Source organism: Mesoplodon mirus (genome assembly GCF_964341445.2).
Source record: "Mesoplodon mirus genome assembly, chromosome: 15".
Lineage (NCBI taxonomy): Eukaryota > Metazoa > Chordata > Mammalia > Artiodactyla > Ziphiidae > Mesoplodon > Mesoplodon mirus.
The window spans coordinates 41,792,900-41,813,594 of record NC_138991.1 but is presented as its reverse complement, the minus strand read 5'-3'; the positions used below and the strand labels follow the sequence as shown (position 1 = coordinate 41,813,594).

The 20,695-nt window shown below is 42.8% G+C and overlaps 2 protein-coding genes across 6 annotated transcripts in view; one reads left to right on the top strand and one right to left on the bottom strand.

The window, feature by feature from the left end:
* Nucleotides 1-293: 293 nt before the first annotated feature.
* Nucleotides 294-5,818, bottom strand: SBDS (SBDS ribosome maturation factor). The gene is made up of 5 exons (XM_082643577.1): nucleotides 5,525-5,818; nucleotides 4,752-4,881; nucleotides 4,049-4,249; nucleotides 2,028-2,192; nucleotides 294-1,086 (listed from the first exon to the last, which is right to left on the bottom strand). The coding sequence occupies exons 1-5, from the start codon at nucleotides 5,650-5,652 to the stop codon at nucleotides 958-960; spliced, it is 753 nt and encodes a 250-aa protein (XP_082499703.1). The 5' UTR covers nucleotides 5,653-5,818; the 3' UTR covers nucleotides 294-957.
* A 788-nt stretch (nucleotides 5,819-6,606) lies between these two features.
* Nucleotides 6,607-20,695, top strand: part of LOC309817126 (S-adenosyl-L-methionine-dependent tRNA 4-demethylwyosine synthase TYW1) — a 228,545-nt gene continuing 214,456 nt past the window's right edge. For all 5 annotated transcript variants that reach the window (XM_082645113.1, XM_082645114.1, XM_082645111.1 and 2 more), the window contains exons 1-6: nucleotides 6,607-6,772; nucleotides 7,567-7,694; nucleotides 8,646-8,783; nucleotides 14,694-14,795; nucleotides 16,570-16,768; nucleotides 18,323-18,606. In XM_082645113.1, coding sequence (XP_082501239.1) covers nucleotides 6,769-6,772; nucleotides 7,567-7,694; nucleotides 8,646-8,783; nucleotides 14,694-14,795; nucleotides 16,570-16,768; nucleotides 18,323-18,606 — 855 coding nt within the window. In that variant the 5' untranslated portion in view covers nucleotides 6,607-6,768. The remainder of the gene's footprint in view (nucleotides 6,773-7,566; nucleotides 7,695-8,645; nucleotides 8,784-14,693; nucleotides 14,796-16,569; nucleotides 16,769-18,322; nucleotides 18,607-20,695) is intronic.

Below are 20,695 nucleotides of genomic sequence, written 5' to 3'. Positions count from 1 at the left end.
ATGTTTATTTTGAGTGAAACCCTACTTTGTATTCTGGACTATCTCTTTTGAGGATAAGTAGATTTAAAAAAACTTGCACACTGTCTATTTAAGTGTTCAAATACTAAAACACTCAAGTTCAATTACATCCCAAATAATATTCCTAAGATTTACCAGGTATTTAACAGAACAGGCCCTGTTCTGGGCACTCCTCTTCCTGACTTGTTTAATCCTGCTAAGAACTCTCCCATCCTACCAGACAAGAGGCAGAGAAAAGAAAAAGTTAGGAAGCTGTCTAGAAATACAAGCCATAGTTTAACAAAAATAAACAGTGGTTTTATTGATTACATATATTTTCAACTCTAGTAATATATATTATAAACTTTAAGAATTAGCAATAAATGGCTGTATTTTTTACCAAGAATAATCTAGGCTATGGCAGCATGTTTGATGAATATTATTGAAGTCCTGCACAGTCATCATCTATCTACTTTTCAGAAAATCAAGAAGTCATCATCCACGCTTTGTATTAGGTCATGAGACAGTTACCCCTATACACACATATCATTAAGTAGAAATAAGACATTACACGTTTTCTTTTTTGGCAAATCCTCCCTTTCTGTCATACAGATATATCCTCCCAAAGTTATTTTCTTATAATGTACAAAATTTATTTTTTATCCACAAGAGTTCTCTCAAATAACTTTCACCCTGGAAAGCTCAAAGGCATGAGGCAGTAACAAAATGCTACTCTGGACTCTGTATTTCACTTTTGCCTAAAACCCCACTTGATAATTAAAACTAAATGAATCCCACATTATAATACTTACTTACGAAAGTCTTTTTGTGTACATGTTTGCCACAAAGGTGGAAAATGTCAACTCATCTGAGCAAGTATTTAGCAGATCACAAAAAGAAAACAGGGCTGTGGGAAATGAAAACGCTTTAGTGTTTGACAGCTGAAGAGACTGATGACTGTCACTCCAATTTCTCATCTCCTTCTTCCACGTCTTTCAAATTGAGTACTTCCAAAGAGCCTTTGCCTTTTGTCTCCTTTTTTACGAGCTCATCGATTTCTCGGAAGCAGCCAGGGTCGATGAGACACACCTGAAACATTGCACACAGCTGTTGACCACATGAGGAAGAGCAGTACCGTAGAATGGACACAGCTTTCACTTTCTATGAGACAAACACACCACACTTTCCAGGTCTCTCTACAACCACAGATAAGACAACGCACAGGATGGCGGGCTGGGTTCTGGTCCAGCCTCTGCCCTTAAGTATGCACGGAGGCCCCTGTGACAAGGCATTATTCTCCCTGTTGAGGTCTTTTCCAGATTCCTCAGCTGTAAAATGAAGTGGCTGGATTAGAAGGCTACGGTCCTTTTCATACTAAAATTTAGCGTTAAAATTTACAGTTCAATGAAATGATCTCTTTGTATCCACATTTGAAGGAAAAAAAAAGAGGTGGAATGCCTATTTAGAAACCATGTGCAAAGTTTTGCAAAGATTTTAGAACTTCAGAGAGTGTCAGATGTGTTATTTTACATCTACAGTGGAAAGTGCAACAGTCCTCTAGAGCTCATTTGTTTGTCAAGAAGCTATAAAGCTCTAAGACGTGGGTCTGCAGACAGCTGAATTTACACGATGTCTGAAGCTGCGGGGTGAGGACCCAAAGACATGATGTTTTTGCTGCTTCTTTAAAATGTTCTGTGGTAAATGAGACTGACAAACTTTTAGTCCTATTTCCAGTTTCCTCATTAATAGAAGACTCACTGTAAAATATATTCCCTCATCGAAAATGAGCATTGACCCAAATCATTTTATCATGAATAATTTAACTAAAAAAGCAAACAAAAATTGTAAGTGTTCTTAATGAAAATTTGGTTCTGCAGAGACCTTGACTGTCTTACCTAATTCTAGTTAAGATGTTTCTGGAAATATCTTACTGTTCACACCTTCTAAATGTTTGCGACAGACTTATATGACTAGAGAAGAAACTATTTTGGTAACGTGGAAGCAAAGAAACGAGAGTATGTTAATCTTACAATATCTAACTGTTGACCATAGTCTTCGCTTTCTATAACCTTGATGAGTGGCTTCAGTTTTTCTTTCAGCTTCTTCCCTTCATTCACTGGAAGAATGAACCGAAGTCTCATGTGAGCACGTTCTATCTTCATGTTCTCCTTTAACTGCTTTATCACTTCCAAAGCCTATCAAGACAAAATTAAAAATGTTTGTAATTTCTTTGCTTCTTCTGCTGCATTACTGCAGAAGGTATTCAAAACAAAGCAGTTTCAATCTAGCTGGACTGGGCAATGGTTTCTTTGATGACATGACGAACATTAGCAACCATAGGAGAAAAACAGATAAATTGGGCTTCAAGATTAAAACCTTTTGTTCTTCAAAAAACTATCAAGGGGCTTCCCTGGTGGCACAGTGGTTGAGAGTCCGCCTGTCGATGCAGGGGACACGGGTTCATGCCCCAGTCCGGGAAGATTCCGTATGCCGCAGAGTGGCTAGGCCCGTGAGCCATGGCCGCTGAGCCTGCGCGTCCGGAGCCTGTGCTCCGCAACGGGAGAGGCAACAACAGTGAGGGGCCCGCATACCGCAAAAAAAAAAAAACAAAAAACAAACAAACAAACAAAAAAGCTATCAAGAAAGTGAAAAGACAACCCACAGAATATGACAAAATATTGGCAAGTCGTGCATTTGATATGGTACTAGTATCTTAAAATATATAAAGAACTCTTACAACTCAATAATGAAGAGACAACTAATCAACTAAAAAATGGTCAAAGGATCTGAAGAGTGATTTCTCCAAAGAAGACAGACAAAGGGTCAATACGCCCACAAAAATATGCGCAAATTATCAGTCATTAGGGAAATGCAAATCAAAACCAGAACAATACCCCTAGGATGGCTATAATCAAAAAGTTGGGCAATAACAAACATCACTGAGGATGTGGAGAAACTGGAACCCTTGTACACTGATTGTGGAAATGTAAAATGGCTCAGCTGTTTTGGAAACTGGCTGAGCAATTCCTCAAAAGGTTAATACAGTCACCATATGACCTAGCAATTCTGTTCCTGGGTATAGAGAAATGGAAACATACGTCCACACAAAAATTTGTAATCAATTTCATAGCAGCATTATTCATGATAGCTAAAAAGTGGGAACAACCCAAATGTCCACCAACCGATGAATGAACAAAAGGTGGTATTTCCATACAATGAACTATTATTCAGTCCTAAGAAGGAAAAAAGTACTGATAGATGCTACAACATGGATTAACCTTGAAAGGGCCACATACTGTATGACTCCATTTATATGAAATGTGCAGAATAGACAAGTCAATAAAAACAGAAATAAAATTTGCAGTTGCCTTATTCCCTCCTTATGAGACAGGGGAATGAGAAGTGACTGCCAACAGGTACAGGGTTTCATTTGGGGGTGATGAAATGTTCTCAAATTAGGTAGCAGGGAAGGGTGCAAAAACTTTGTGAGTATATGACTGAATTGTAGGCTTTAAATGGGTGACTTTTATAATGTATGTTATTATACAAACATTAAAAAAAATCTAACAACTGGGGTTAAAATGATGCTTTAAAAATCCAAGTTTTATCTTTGTAAAAACATTTTTTATTTTATATTGGAGTATAGTTGATTAAAAATGATGTGTTAGTTACAGGTGTACAGCAAAGGGATTCAGTTATACCCATACAAGTATCCATTCTTTTTCAAATTCTTTTCCCATTTAGGTTATTACAGAATATTGAGCCAAGCTCCCTGTGCTATACAGTAGGTCCTTGTTGGAAGAATCCAAGTTTTCTCTTTAAAGGTCTGACTTGGATAGGAAGATGAGACTCCTAGTATATTTGTGTTTAGTTAAAACAAATTCCATCACTCCTCTCTAAAACCTCCATCGTTCCCCTCCCCTCTACCCAAAACCTCTTCCCACTTGCTTCCAAGTAGTGCCATTTTGTTATTACAGACCAACTATTTTAATGTTTTCCTCAGAGAACACTGATTTTCATGGACACTTTTTGACATTAAAAAACAACTCACCTGCTGTTTTGTACTCTTGTTGGGTTTGACCGAATAGTGGATGTCCTTCATGGCTCTCTCGATAAGGATAACGGTGTACGGTCTCTTTGTTTCAGGGTTCACACATTTGTCGGCCACAATAGTTGCAATGTCCCTAAACATCTGCTCCAGCTGTGTGTGCCGTTCTTTATCTGACACTTGAACTTCTCCTTTAGTCAAAATCTTAAAAAACCCAACAAGTTTAAGAAAAGTAATATCTTTATTCCACACTATTTGTTAACTAACCGCAGGAATTAATAACTGGGGAGAAAATTAAATTTCATCCTCTTCAGCTACTGATATTTGGTAATAACTTGAGCTTTGCCTAAAGGGATTATCTTGTTCCAAAATCTTACTTATTTAGATGGGGGATGGGGTAAAGGTAATCTTAGCAGAGGGTGTAAATGATGAAATACTTGAAAAGGAATTCTATTTTCAGGTATATTACACTAAAAATATATAAATGGACAAAATAAGGCAGTTTAGTAGGAAATCTGATTTCTGGAGGCTTTGGCAAAAAATATCCATGTCCTGAATTATTAAAAGTGATGTTGCACAGATCGAATTATTGCATAGTAACTGTTCACTCCAAAAAAATAGTACTTTAAAGTTTAACATACCTGTAATCTAATATCTAATACTACTGGATATTAGGGTCAATTATGCTGCAACTGTTAGAACCCACCTGCTTACAGATTTCAGTCTGGTCATCCGTTCCAAACGCACTGATGAGATCTTCCTTCTTTGCAACCTGACCTTTAGAGACATTTACAAACACTGAGTGGGTCTGTAGAACTTCATCAAGGTCTTTTTCCCTTGGGAGGACAGGAGAGAAAGTCCTAAGTGAGTATGCTTGAAACTTCTAAGTTCATTCACATTTAAATACAAGACGGCGACGATATGAATAGTACGAAACAACAAGTACTCCTAAATGACCCTCGGTTCCAGGGGGTCATTTCGTAATCCAGAACTCCATTTGCATTCGCAGTTACTGACGTGAAAAACGTCGCGGGAATATGTGTGCCATCACTGAAGGGTGGGGTCCGGCTGCTGCCAAGGAATTCCAGGCCCTAGATGGCAGCAGTGAAGACCGTACGCACTTCGGTGAAACTACTGGGCTGAGATCTGTGACAAACGCACGAACTATAGAAGCACCTGGAAGACCAGGCCCTTTGCCTTGATCATTATTCTGACAAAAGGACCACAATTATGGGGGTTTCTTGGCTGTGGCTTTTATGACACCCGGGAAGCAAAGTAAAACCAAGCCCCAAACCAAACCGACCAAACAAAAAAAAAAGGGAACGTCTGGTTTAGACCCTAAGCCCGGGCAGCAGGAGTAAGATTCCCATTTCCTTCCCTGGCGAGACCCCAGCTGGGCCCATTCGTTAGACGACCAGAGGGAGGCCGCCTTTGAGGCTACCAGCTCCGGCCAGGGCCCAGAGGGAGAGTGTCACTCACACGCCGCTCCGCCAGCCCACGACTTTGTTTTTGTAGCAGGCGATTTCGAAGCGCTTCCCGGCTCGCTTCATTCGTACTACGGCCACATTGGTCAGGCGGATCTGGTTGGTGGGGGTGAAGATCGACATCGTGGCCGCTCACAGGCCTTGGGTCCGGCGAACCAAGGCAGACCCACGCTGCCGGCCTGAGGGCCAAGTGAGCCTCGATATAACCACCCGGCGGCGCGCGGCACAGCAACGCCCGCGGACTGCGCAGCGCCGTTACTAACTGGACCGCCACAATACACCCACGCAACTTACTGCGCAGGCGTCAGGTGTTGCGAAAACCGGGAGAGGAAGACGGAGCTAGAACGCCTGCGCAATGTGGCTTTTACGACACTTTTCCGCGCCCGGAAAGAGAGGGGCTCTTCCTTGACGTAATTTTCTTTCCAGAATGAACGGAAGAGCTCTGATTGGTTGGTGGAGCTAACGTTTGGTGACCGGGTGGAAACTCAGCGCCGGGAGCCTCACAGTTCCGCGGAGTTCCGGGCCACGCCCACTTTACCCTTTCGTTATAGAAAAGTTTTAACACAAAAAACGTAGAGAAAAAAGTGTAACGAGCTGCCAGGTACCCATCACTCCGCTTCAACAAATATCAACATTTTGCCGTTCTTGTTTCATTCTCCCTCGTTTTTTTTGTTGGAGTATTTTAAAGCAAGTCATCATAAAGTTTTGGCTTTAAATACTTCAGTCTAAACTCCTAACAAATACACCCAACGAGATTAACCATAATTCCTTAATAGAGTCTCATAGCTAGTCCATAATCAAATTTCCCCTAAATAATGCCTTTTTACAGTCGGTGTGTTTCAAATGAGATTCAAACAGGCTCACAGATCGTATTCGGTTGGCGATGCCCTTAGTCTCTTAACGCCGATTTCCCCTCCCCCACCCCTCCTTTTTTCCCTGCTTCTCTCGGGATTCGCCCCTAACTCTCAAGCTCGGATTCCTGAGCCGCGGGCAACATTCTCGCTTCCTCGCCGGGAGCTCTGGGCGGTGCTTTTCTCTGGGCCCGCCCCCTTCCTCCTCTGAGCCAATCCGGACAGGTCTGCGAGTGGCATGGCTGCGCCCAGGTCCTCCGACTGTGGGCACCGAGCTAATGCTGCGAGGTACTTCTGGTGGTCTCCCAGTATCCACGCCGGACAATAAGTTTCTTAGGTCCGCAGTCCTGGTGTCTTGTCGGGCCGCAGGGCTCGGGCTCTGAGGAGAATGGGTAAGGTCCCCAGGCGGGTAAGGTTCGTGGGGTGGGAAGGGAGGAAACCGTTTTTCTGAGACCCTCGGGCCCCTTCCTCCAGAGTATGTTGCTCTTGTCAGCCCGGGACTGGTGCCGCTGGGGGCAAGGGAGGACTGATCCCTGCTCGTGACCTGGCTTTTGCCTTTTGAGGCTAGGAGATGAGTTTAGAACTATGCTTCTAACCTCAAGCAAAAGACAGAGAAAACTGTTTCTCCCCCTTACCCACGTGTGTTGAGGACTTTTGGTCCTTTCCAGGAGTAGCACCTGTAAACCTCAAATCTTAGACCTTGCCTTTTGAAATTACCCCAAGGTTCAGCATTTGAGTCCAGGTCCATCCATATCTCCCTTTAAAAAAAGTGGGACTTGAGGTCAATTATTTGAGAACCCTTTGCAAGTAGCTGTGGGTCTCTAAAAATAAAATAAAATAAAGAGGAATACGTTTAGTATTATTTTTCTTACGGAGCAGTGTAACAAAGTAAAATTAATTCATAATTCCACATAAAGTGTTTTGACTTTATGTCCCCTTTTCCAAACGCAATATTCAAATGAAGATAAAATTTTATATTCTTTTTTTGAATTAGCATTATTATGACAATTGTATTACATATCACAGTGTCTTGTTTTTATTAGAGTTGCTTTTTATAGATTAATTAGTGGGGTTGTTGAATATGAAGATTGGTTTTTCTTTTTCTTTTTTTTCTTAAAATAAGAATGGGCATCATTGTATATGTAACTTCAAATAGAATTACTTATATGTGTCATTTTAAATTTAGATCCTTCTTTGGATGTGTGGGACTTCTCATCTTTAATATCATTATGGATAAATAGGTTTTACATATATTTGGGCTTTGCCTTTGGCTTTAGCCTTTGGATTTGTTTCCAGATTGTCATCAGAAAGCAAGTAAGTGGAGTTACTTTTTTTTTTTTAATATATATATATATTTATTTATTTTTGGCTGTGTTGAGTCTTCATTGCGTGTGGGCTTTCTTTAGTTGCAGCGAGCGGGGGCTACTCTTTGTTGTGGTGCGAGGGCTTCTCATTGTGGTAGCGTCTCTTGTTACAGAGTATGGGCTCTAAGCAAGCAGGTTTCAGTAGTTGCGGCATGCAGGCTCAGTAGTTGTGGCACACGGGCTTAGTTGCTCTTTAGCCTGTGAGTTCTTCCCGGGCCAGGGCTTGAACCCCGTGTCCCTTGCATTAGCAGCCAGATTCTTTACCACTGTGCCACCAGGGAAACCCAAGTGGAGTTACTTTTTCTAGGAGAGTATTTGGCATCAAATTTTATAGAGAATGCAGAGTGCAGATTTTCTAAGGCTTCCAGAAAAATATAGAAATTCTAAAAGGAACTTTCGATCACTTTTATGTTTGGTCTTTAGAAATAGTTTTTCAATGCCAAAACATTTTTCTTGTCAGTTTTTATAGACTAACTTATTTACCTTTTCTTTGATGGGCTGCGGAAGTCTCATTGTTAAGATAGAGGAAGGTTTTGTAATGAAAAATTAAACTTTTGCAAAAAACCCAAATCTGCTTAGCACCCTTAAGGGGTAGTAGTCTTCTCTTTTCTTTCCAGTAATTAAGAATCAGAAAATAAGTTTCTACTATTATTCCACTACAACACATTATGGGTGAAAGTACGTGGTTTTATCCTGGAAGGAATGGGAATCATTATAGTCTTAAGAAATGTGGGCCCAGCTTTTAGAGGACCTAATTATACCAACGGGTTAATATTTGAGGAGTACAATTGAAAGATTAAGAGAATAATAAAATGGGTCAGTATCTGAGCGATTGATAATTTTCGTCCCTAATGAAGTTGGGAAAATATTCAAACTTGATGGATTTTGTGTTTATTTCAAGAACAAAAACTCACAGGAGAAAACCATTCCAAAAGCATCTCGGGATTTGATGACAAATGGCTATATCTCTCTTCAAAAGAAGGAAGTCTTTGTGTCTGGAGTGAAGATTTTCTATGGTTCTCAGACTGGCACAGCAAAGGTAAGAACTTATAATGACACTTTTCACTGGGTCTCCTGATCTTTTAAGAAAATTTCTGAAAAGTGTTCTTTAGCAGTGAACTGAATTAGTCTTCTAATCTTTTTTCATCTTTGTTTTTCCTTTTTACAGCATACATTTTTCCTTTCTGGGGTGGTAGGTGGGTTTCATCTCAATTTCAGCTGATTGGGGGTGTCTGGTGGTCACTGTCATGCGGGATCTTTGTTCTGAAGCTTGCTTCTGCTCAGCAGAATGGAGACTTGGATTTCCAAGTCCATTACTGGCTATAGAAGTAGGGGATAGTGAAAAATGGCAGCAGTATGTCCAGTATGGGCCCTGACGTTCACAACTTCACACATGTATTTAATGAAATGTATTTTGATTTCTCATAGTGTTAAAAGTGTTAATGATATACATTGAATACTGTATAGATACCGGCTGCAGATATATAGCTGAAAGATGCTTTAATTGTATCTAGATGCTGCCTGCTTCTTTATTATAAAGGTCACAGCTATTTATTGCTTTCTAGGAAAAGATTCTAAGCCTGACATGAAAATGAATTAAAAGCAATTCCTGTTGTTATTTTGGTAGAGTATTAAAGAGGGTTCTACTGCCCTCTCGTGGATGTTTTGTACAATACTACTTTTTAAAAGGTTTTCAGTATTTTGTTGTGTGTGTTGTAATTGAAGGTCACTTATAATTAAGTTCAGCCTTAAGCAGCAGAGGCAGGAAACTGGAAGAAACTTTAGAAAGGCATTTGAGCTGCGGAAACAAAGTCCTTTTATGTTACTCATAGAAGATATCATTCCTAGCCTCTCTTTTATGCCCGCTTTTACATTTTTTTAAAAGATCAAATTAATACTTGCAGATGGTAACAAATCCAGGTGTACAGAGGGTTCATAATGAAAAGTACTCTTCAGAGAATCTATTTTAACTATTGATATTTCCATTTTTAATTCCTCTGAGGGTTATTTCTTGAACCTCCTTCTGCCATGTTTCTAGATTTATCAAGTTAGATAAAAGTTATTAACTCCTCGTATTAGTCAGTTCCTCACATCTCAGCGGCTTAATATTGTTGCCCACATCACTGTTGATATGAGTTAAATGGCCCCCCTTCTTAAAGCTGTTCCATCTGAATTTCTCTATTTGGCTTTCACATTTGATTGATTTGTATTTGTCTTCGTATAGAAGACTAGGGCAAAATTTTTTGCTTACAACTTTGAGGGCATCACATCCTTGTCTTTTTAAAATAAATTTATTTATTTTTTATTTTATTTACTTTGGCTGCGTTGGGTCTTTGTTACTGCATGCGGGCTTTCTCTAGTTGCGGTGAGAAGGGGCTACTCTGTGTTGTAGTGCGCGGGCTTCTCATTGCGGTGGCTTCTCGTTGCAGAGCATGGGCTCTAGGCGTGCGGGCTTCAGTAGTTGTGCACGGGTTCAGTAGCTGTGACTCGCGGGCTCTAGAGCGCAGGCTCAGTAGTTGTGGCTCACGGGCTTAGTTGTTCCACGGCATGTGGGATCTTCGCAGACCAGGGCTCGAACCGGTGTCCCCTGCATTGGCAGATGGATTCTTAACCACTGCGCCACCAGGGAAGCCCCCTGGAAGCTTTTAGAATCATTCCTTTGTCCTAGATGTTTGGAGCTTTTGTGAGATAGTGTCTAGGTTGGGTCTTTTTCAGCCATTGTATTGTATGCTTGGGCTGTTTTGTTTTGAAAATTCGTGTGCATTAATTCTGCTAATATTTCTTGGGTAAACTTCTTTCCCTTCTGTTTTCTCTGTTCTACTCAGTTAGTTGGATGTTGGACCTTTTGGATGGTCTCCTGTGTCTCAAAGCCTCTCTCATACTTTTGGTAACTTTCTGTTCTGGGTTCTTGGATTTCAATTCCAAACCTTTTTTTTGAATGTTTTAGTTTGGCTATAATGTTTTTAATTGCAAAAATGCCATTCTGTTCAATTTCTAGTGCATCTTTTTCATAATCTAAGAATATATTTCAGTGAGTTCCTTTTTCGGTTCTCTGATTTATCTGCTTCCTCCATGTTTCTGCTGCTGCTATTTCTCTTTCCTGTCACTTGTTCTCATCATGGTCTTGCTGATCCGTGGTTTTCTGTTCATATTTAGGATGGAATGATGGGGTAGCTGGTGTGGATTTTCTCTGTTAACTGTGTAAATAGACTTGTTTTCTCTAGCTGTAAGTTCTCACTGTATGCTGTGTGCAAGGTGGGTCAGGGTATGCCAGGTGACCTATCTACCTCACATCTCCCTCTAACTACCACCTCAACTTTTTTTTTTTTTGATAGTATTACTCCTTGAAAGTGTTGTCTGTGCTTGCTATCTCTAATTTCTCTATTCCTCTCTTTCTTTTTTTTTTTTTTTTTTTTTTGCTGTACACGGGCCTCTCACTGTTGTGGCCTCTCCCGTTGCGGAGCACAGGCTCCGGACGCTCAGGCTCAGCGGCCATGGCTCACAGGCCCAGCCGCTCTGAGGCATGTGGGATCCTCCCGGACCGGGGCACGAACCCGTGTCCCCTGCATCGGCAGGCGGACTCTCAACCACTGCGCCACCAGGGAAGCCCCTCTACTCCTGTCTTTCTTGACCCACTCCAGTTAGGCTTGTGTGCCCCAGCCTGCTCCCAGTGACTTTCATGTCGCTAATTAATTCTCAGTCTTCATCTTACTTGACCTCTTAGCTGCACAACAGCTCCTTCCTTGTTGACATACTTTCTCAATTGAACTTTTGGGACACTCTTCTCTAGGTTCTCCTCCTCCTCTGCTGAGGCTAGTCTGCCTCACTATCATTTGCGGATTTCTCCTCATCTTCTTGCCCTCCAAAGATAGGAGCATCCCAGGGCACAGTTCTTGAGCCTATGTCTTTATCTGCACTCATTTCACTCTCTAAGGGATCTTGTTATCTAGAGCTTTCAGTTCTGTTTATTAGAATTTGACAGAGTTTTTCTGTAAAGGGCTAGATATTTTATTTTACATATGTTTTTTAGGTTTTCAGGTTTTGCAAGGCGTATGGTCTTTGTTGCAGCTGTTCAGCTCTGCTGATGTCGTGTGAAAGCAGCCATGGACAATGTGTAAATAAATGAGCATGACTGTATTCCAGTGACCTTTACTTATAAAGACAGAGGGCCGGATTTGGCCTGCAGTGTGCTGATCCCTGTAGTAGATGGTGGCCTCTAAATTTATGTTTCTAATCAGAACTTTTCCTCTCAACCCCAGACCCTCATCCCGAGCTGCCTATCTTAGATCTTCATGTGGATGGATGTGTAGTAGGCGACTCAGAATTAGTGTGCTCACAACTAAACTCCCAATTTTCTGCTCAAACCTGTTCTACCTCTAATTTTTCCCATTCCGATAAATGGCAACTTCATCCTTCCAGTTGCCCAGTTCAAAAAAACCTTTGACTTCTCTCTTTTTCTTACTACCCACATCCAGTCTGTCAGCACATACTGTGTGTTCTACTTTCAGAATAGATCCAGATTCCAGTCACTTCTTACCGCCTTCACTGCTGCTGCCCTGGCCTAAGCCAGCCTCCCTCATATTTTGTCTGGGTTACTGCGGTCATCTCATCCTCAGCCTCCTTCATTCAGCCCGTCCCAGCAACCACAGGGACTGTGAGAACTTAGGCGAAATGGTGTTAATCATCTTGGCTTAAGACCGTGCAGTGACTCCCTCATTCACTTAAAGCAAATGCCAAAGCCCTCATGGTGGCCAAGAGGCCCTCACTTCTGGATCTCCACCATCTCCTTTACCTCATGTCCTTGGTCTCCCCCCTCCAGTCTTATTAATCTCCTTGCCGAGTGTGTTCGCGCATTTGGGCCTTTTCACTTACACGTCCCTCTGCTGGGGATAGCCTCTGGCTTGCTCTCTCATTTCCTTCAGGTTTTGCTCAGGTCTTTATTTTTGAGGCCTGTGGCAGTGTTTTCTGACACCAAATAGTTGTTTTCCCACACCTATTTTCCGATTCTGGTACTGTCTACCCGAGTTATTGTCAGATTGTCCCCACCTCAGACACCAGTCACAAGTCCCAGGAGCCATGTGTACTCCTGACTGGCCAGCTGTAAATTCAGGTGTTCCCACAGTCTCTTTCTTAGGTTTGCTAATTCCCTAGAATGACTCACAGAATGCAGGGAATTGCTTTGCTTAGTCTACTGGTTTATAACAATGGATATAACTCAGAAAGAGACAAATGGGAGAGATGATGGGGCAGGTCTTGGGGGGAGGGGCGGCACAGAGCTTCTGTGTCCTATTTTTTTTAAAAATTTTTAAATTTTTTTTATTTTAATTTTTGGCTGTGTTGGGTCTTCGTTTCTGTGCGAGGGCTTTCTCTAGCTGTGGCAAGCGGGGGCCACTGACTATTGCGGCCCCTCTTGTTGCGGAGCACAGGCTCCAGACGCGCAGGCTCAGTAGTTGTGGCTCACGGGCCTAGTTGCTCCGCGGCATGTGGCATCTTCCCAGACCAGGGCTCGAACCCGTGTTTCCTGCATTGGCAGGCAGATTCTCAACCACAGCGCCACCAGGGAAGCCCCTGTGTCCTATTTTGACATGCCACCTCCTCGGCATATGAGTGTGTCCCCCAACCCCTGTCATTTAGGGTTTTTTATGGAGATTTCATTACGTAAGCATGACTGATTAAATCATCGACCATATCTGATTGAACTTCATCTCCTGCCACCCCTCCCTTCCCCTGCCCACAGGGAGAGAAGATGTTGAAAGTTCTAAGCCTTTAATCCCAGGGTTGGTTTTCCGCTGACCAGCTCCCGTCCTGAAGCCACCTAGTCCCCCACCGCAACCCCAATGGGTCATCTCATTAACATACCAAAGACAGCAAGTTCCAAGGATTTTAGGAGCTCTAGGAGCTCCCTGGAGACAAAGACCAAATATTTACTTTTTATTATATACACCTGTCCTGACCCTCCTTGTGTAAAATAACAACTCTCCCCGTGCCTCCAATACGTATTCTTACCCCTTATCCTCTTTTCCTCCACAGCACTGGTCACCATCTGATACACTGTGTATTTTCTCATTTGTTTGTTTATTCTCTCTCTGTCCATTAGAACATCTCCTTGAGGATGTTCCTTGATGCTCCTTAAGGGCAGGGAACATGTGTGCCTTGTTCCCTGTTGGGTAATATCGCCCAGAGCTGAGACTGGCCTGGTGGATGCCCAGTAAATGGCGAGGGCAGGCTTAGCTTTAGTCCTGGCAGGTGGCGAGACAAGTGTTAGGCTACCAAGCCAGAAAGAGGAAGAGAATTTCCTGGGGTACCAACATCTGGCTAGAAGTTGTAGCTTTCCCCAACCATTTGGTTCATTTTGTTTGGAGAAGAGACTGGCAGGGGTCTGCCTGGGGGTAAAAGGTGAGTGTTGCTGAGGCTCTGTGTGCACTGGTCCCATATAATATGGATTCTCTGTATTCCACAGGGTCTTCTCTGGCCCACTGCTCCCTCCCATTTTTGCCCCAGTGACTGACTGATCCCAGGGCCCCTCTGGTTTTCTGTCTCCCCGAGGCTTTCTTCTGTCTGTCAGCCTGCTTCTTTTTGCTTTCTGTCTTCCAGAAATATGCTCACAGTTCTCGTATTTCCCACTCTGTTCCCTCTTTGGTATTTCTTCTACGTCTGTATGTTTATTCTAGTGGGGCAAAACAGCCGAAATGTCTACCAGTACATATAATCCCACATATGTACTTGTAGAGTGAGAACAACACAGCTGAGTGATTGATCTCTGTAAAGATGCTTGAGAAAATGGTAGAACTGAGAATAGAATTTGTGTTTATGGTGATACATGTCAGTCACCGGAAAATCTTTTCATGCTAAATGCCTCATTACCTTGCCAACAGGAATAAATGAAGACTGTATGTTTCATTTACTTAGCTTATTGAAGACTTTATTTGATTTTTTTCCCTCCTATCAGGGATTTGCGACAGCTCTTGCCAAAGCAGTTAGCTCCCTTGATCTGCCTGTGGCAGTTATTAATCTGAAGGAATATGACCCAGATGACCATCTAGTAGAAGAGGTTGGTAATTGTCTTATTTTTCCTTCAATCACAACTTTCAAATTTAATTGACCTCCTGTGTTCTGGGATAAACAGACTCTTTAGAATAAATTTAATTTTCACGCTAAAGGATTCTAGTCTGTTGAGCATTCAGTGTCAGTCAGAGATGCTGAATGTGTGGTGGTGTGCTGACTCGGGCGTGATGCGGGGCCAGCCCCTCTGGGGTGTTAGACTGAAAGCTTGGGTGGTTGGAAGTTCCCTGCTGCTTTGACTCTCGTAATCAAAGAGGGTTGTCACTGATGGCCGTGTGCCGGGCATGTGAACCACGTGTAAGCCTGCTAAAAGGTCAGGAGCCACTTGGGTGTCAGAAGTAGTATGGGTTTGGGAGTTAGAGAAATCTCTTTAACTGGCTGTGTGACCTCCAGGTGTAACGTCATATCTGTGAGAGCTTCATTTCTTCACCTGAGGAAAGCCCCGCCCCCTCCTCTAGCCATGCCCAGGTAGGGAAGTTGGCCTGACAGCAGCGGTTCTCCAAGCGTGGTCCTTGAACCGACAGTATCAGCATTTCCTGGGAACTCGTTAGAAATGCAGATTCTCAGGTCCTAGCCCAGCCCTGCGGAATCAAAGTCTGGATGTGGGGCTGTGTTTTAACAAGTGCCCCAGGTGATTCTGAAGCAGCTAAAGTTGGTGAAGCAGTTGGAACAGGCATTGACAAGCCTTTTCTATAAAGGGCCAGATGGTAAATATCTTCAGCTTTGTGGGCCATGCAGCTACTGAGTTCTGCCTTTGAGGCACAAAACAGCCAGAGACGGTATGTAAATGAGTGAGTGTGGCTGTGTTCCAATAAAATTTTATTTACAAAAACAGGCAGTGAGTGGGACTGGGCCTACGGGTTGTAATTTGCCAGTCCCTTCTTAGTGGATAAACCTCTAGCTGTAAATGTGCATTTCTTTCTCCCCCAAGAAAACGTTGGAGTACAAATGAGTGAGCTTGAATCCACTCTAAATTATTTGTTAAAAATTATTAGCAAGCTTGGATACTTAATTATTCGTAAGGGATTACTTATAACTTACCTCCTGACTTGGAACTGTGAAGATGCACTCGAGCAGATGAAATACTGTGGCTCACAGGACTGAAGATGTGTTTTGTTTCCCATGGAGATGATGGTGCCAAGTGTTGTCACTTTACATTTAACGTTTTATTGTTTTGATTTTTCAGGGCATTTTTGTTTTTTGTTTTTTGGTTTTGGTTTTTTTTTTTGCGGCACGCGGGCCTCTCACTGTTGTGGCCTCTCCCGTTGCGGAGCACAGGCTCCGGACATGCAGGCTCAGCGGCCATGGCTCACGGGCCCAGCCGCTCTGCGGCATGTGGGATCTTCCCAGACCGGGGCACGAACCCGTGTCCCCTGCATCGGCAGGCAGACTCTCAACCACTGCACCACCAGGGAAGCCCAGGGCATTTTTTAGAGATCTTTCTGTATTTCTTCCTGACTGATTTGGCTTTTGTTTCCAATATGACAAGCAGGAGCTGATAGGAATTTATAGTCTGGGAAATGGGATGGAGTACATGGTGAAGGGCACCAGGAAGTGTGGTGGCACGAGCAGGGTGCTGGGCTTTCTCCCCTGTGCAGGGTCCTGGCCCTGCTTTTCTCTTGAAAATAAGTAACATTTCTAAAAACACTCTTTATCTTTAGAGGTTAGTGTGATATGAATGTCAGTGTTTCAAAAAGGATTTTCTTCATTGAGATAACTTTATATCTTGGCTACTCTTCTGAAATAATGACTTTGTTGGTTAGGTTACCAGTAAAAATGTCTGTGCCTTCCTGGTTGCTACCTACACTGACGGTCGGCCGACTGAGAGCGCTGAGTGGTTCTGCAGGTGGCTAGAGGAAGCAGCCAATGACTTTCGATTTGGCAAAACATATCTGAAGGGTGTGAGATACGTGGTGTTTGGCCTGGGAAATTCTGCGTATGTGAGCCACTTCAACAAGGTAGGTACAAGGTAGGTACGTGTTGAATTGTAGGGATACATTTTCTTAAGTGAAAAAAAAAATCACCTACACAGGTACATATATGTGGGTGTATGTGAGAAAATCCGCACTCTTTGGTACTTACTAATAAACTTTTTGTGTTTTTCTTTTTATCGCTGGGAATTGCTACCATATAGGAGGCTCTCAGTAAATTTTTATTGAATAAAATGAACGAAAATGCTTCCTATTGTCTAGCGTCTCAGCGGCTTGTATTCGTGGCCAGAGTCTAGCCTCCTGCCCCCAGGCAGGACCTTGTAGATGGAAGGTCCCTGATTCTTTGGACTTTCTCAACTACCTGTTCTGTTGTGGAATGACCTTTACTGCCCAAACTAATTCTTCACACAGTTAACTTGTTGTCTTTTAATCATTACTTTTCTTTTTTTAAATTTAATTTTATTTATTTATTAGTTGTTTGTGCCAGGTCTTAGTTGTGGCAGGTGGGCTCCTTAGTTGTGGCAGGCGGACTCCTTAGTTGTGGCATGCATGTGGGATCTCATTCCTGGACCAGGGATCGAACCTGGACTCCCTGCATTGGGAGCACGGAGCCTTAACCACTGCACCACCAGGGAAGTCCCTAATCATTACTTTCTAAAGTAATGAAATAGAAGAAAAACATTCACTGCCCTTTATGTAATAAAATATTAATTGTTTTCTTTTGTTCTCCTGGATCCTTTTTTCTGAGTGAAATTAACTTGGCTCCTTTTCCTTTGCATTCTTTATCCTTTAAAAAAGAAAAATGTGGAGCCTCTCAGTTTCTTAGTGGTTCTGAGAAGTGATCGGAATTTTTTTACGTGTACCTCTCCCCACATGTGAGCCCAGCTCGGCTCACCTATCTTTGGTAGAATGTGAGGGAAGATGAAGGTGGAGATCTTTCTGTAAAAGTTGTTTTCATCCAGCTGTTCTATCAAGATGTGTATTCTCCATGCCTGCCCTCCCCCCCATATTTTCAAAGGAAGTAGACACAAGGTAAAATTCAGATATGTAAATGTTTTGTTTACTGCCTTGCCACTTAGGAAGCCTGTTAAGTTTTTGAACTCTTAATCGTACTTCTTGATAACTCCTTTGCCTCAGCTTAAGTGCTTCACACTGTAATAAAATGCATTTCTGGCTTATGAAATCTTGAGTCTTGCCAAATGGGCTCCATTTGTACTTTGTTGTTTAATGGTCTTTGGCCCCAAAGGCTTTATTTTAGAAGAAATTGATTTTGCTACTGAGTGATTTCATTCTGACCATGATTTAGAAGACTAGTTTTCAAATTCTTCATCAGGTACTAACCCTTAGTTTAACAAAAGAATTTGTCAGTCCCTATATTTAAAAAAAAAAAAAAATCTTCTGCAGAATCTTACCTGAACGTATCAACGGCTGGAGGGCCTGAGGCCCTTTTGACTGGGCAGTTCCTTCTTCCTAGCAGCGGCTGGGGACAGGGCCCCAGCGGAACCCCAGACTGTCGCAGAGCAGGCTGCCAGCCTCTGATCTGGAGGACTGCTGTAACTCACCTGTCTCTTTCTCCTGCAGGTAGTGAAGAACGTGGACAAGTGGCTCTGGATGCTCGGCGCCCATCGCGTCATGTCCCGAGGGGAGGGTGACTGCAACGTGGTTAAAAGCAGACACGGCAGCATTGAGGCCGACTTCACAGCGTGGAAGGCTAGGTTCATCTCCCGGCTACAGACGCTCTGTAAAGGAGAGAGAAAACCCTGTGGTGGCAACTGCAAGAAAGGCAAGTGCGAGTCTAATCAGCATGGCTCAGAGGCAATGGAGCCAGGGTCTCATGCTCAAGAGGGACTCCATCAGAGAGACGCTGAGGTACGGAGCCCACGTGTCCACGTTTCCCTGTTTTCCTCCTGCATTTGGAGGTGCTGAACCTTTCCTCTGTCCTGGGAAGCTCTTTCCTTGGCCTCTGGTTAGAAGGAAGAGCTGAAACTTACGTGGGGATGTTCTAGAGAGAGTGGGGTCTTAGGATAAGCCATGTTGTGCTGGATGCTTTCCTAAATATGTTCTTTAATTGTTGCATTGCTGGAATCCAGTAGGTTTCTACCCCAGTTTGCAGGTTAGGAAACGGGTCTGGAGAAGTTGAATATGTCCTGGGCTGAGCTCATGTCTTTTTACCCCCAAACCACATATTCCTCCCGACCTGTTTTATTTAACGACTCCATTAATCACTCAAACTTGAAGGCTGCAAGTCATCCCAGATTCCTCTCTTTCATCCCTCACATTCTAAAAATTTCTCTTTCTTCAGATACCCCCGTTCCTTTGAAGCTCGTGTTACATCAGGCTGTATCACTGCTGTTGTCTTTGGGCCACCTGGTCGCTTGCATCATTTGGGAACAACTTGACATTCTGACTCCCTGTCTTTCTCGCCACCCTTGTTCCTGTCATTCCTCTTTGTGGCTGAGCCATCCACATAGATGATTTATCCTGTCCCTTTCCTGGCCTTCACACCCCCAGGAACCATTTTCTCCAGTGACCTCGGCCTCCCACTTCCATGCTCACCTCTGACATTTCATGTCCCTGTGACCTGAACTCTGAGCTCTCTCTGGTCCTCTTACTTTCAAGTTCTTTGGACCCCACGTTTTTTTCACAGGGTAGTGCTAACTGCTTACTTCACTTCTGTCTTTACCCAGTTAAAATTTTATACTCATTCTCTTAAAAACATCTTCAATTCCCTTGCCATCCACTCCCTCTTCCAACCTAGTTGGCTAAGCCCCAAGCCAGGTTGGAACCTGTCTGCCTTCTCTTTGACCACAGATTGGTGACCACGGGCTCAGGTGTGCAGCCAGAACTGCCCCCAGTCTCCAGCATCCTCTCACTCTCCGAGACCACTGTTCAGTGCTCTCTTTCCCCCACCCCTTCCTCCAGCTCTCATAGGAAGTTGACAGAGAATTCTCTTAGAGCCTCCCAGCGCTGTCTACAAATCCTGCCATCTTTTCTGCCACAGAGACCAAGTATCTAGTTCCTGTCAAGCCCACTCTGTGCATGCTCTGGGATCAAGGACTTTGTTCCTTCATATATTGTGTGTCTCTCCCCTGCCCTGTTAATCTCTCTCTTTCTACTAGGTGGTCCCCAGAAATACATAAACGTGCTCTGGAATCACCTGTGTTTAAACAAACACAGAAAGCAAATAAGAAACAAGCCTTTCCTTTGTTCTGTGCCTTTCAGCTGCTGTTTCATTTTTCTGCTCTTTTTCTAGCCAGTCTTTTTGCTTTCATTTGTTTATCTTCCCTCCAGTTGGCTCCTAACATTTTAAAAAACTTACAAAAAATTTGAGGTAAGATTTGCAAAGCATAAAATTAACCATTTAAAAATACATATAATCTAGTGATATTTAGTACATTCCCAATTTTGTGTAACCACTGCCTGTATCAAGTTCCAATACCTTTTCATCACCTCAAAAAAAAACCCTTACCCATTAAGCAGTCACTCTTCACTCCTGTTCCCTCAGCCCTGACAACCTCCACTTTGCTTTCTGTCTCTATGCATTTACTTATTCTGGATATTTTACACAAGTGGAATCATTAATATGTGACCTTTTTTGTCTGACTTCTTTCACTTAGCATAAAAGAGTTTCATCCATGTTGTAGCATGTGTCAATACTTCATTCCTTTTTACGGCTGAATAATATTCCATTGAATGGAATTGTTGATCCATTTATCTGTTGATGAGAATTCTGTTTTTTTCTATCTTTTGGCTATTGTGAATAGTGCTGCTATGATATTCATGTGCAGGTGTTTGTTTGAGTAACTTTTCAGTTCTTTTGGGTATATACCTAGGAGTGGATTGCTGGATCTTGTGGTAATTCTATGTTTAACTTTTTGAGGAACCACCAAGCTGTTTTCCCCAGTGGCTGCACCTTTTTTTTTTTTTTTGCGGTACGTGGGCCTCTCACTGTTGTGGC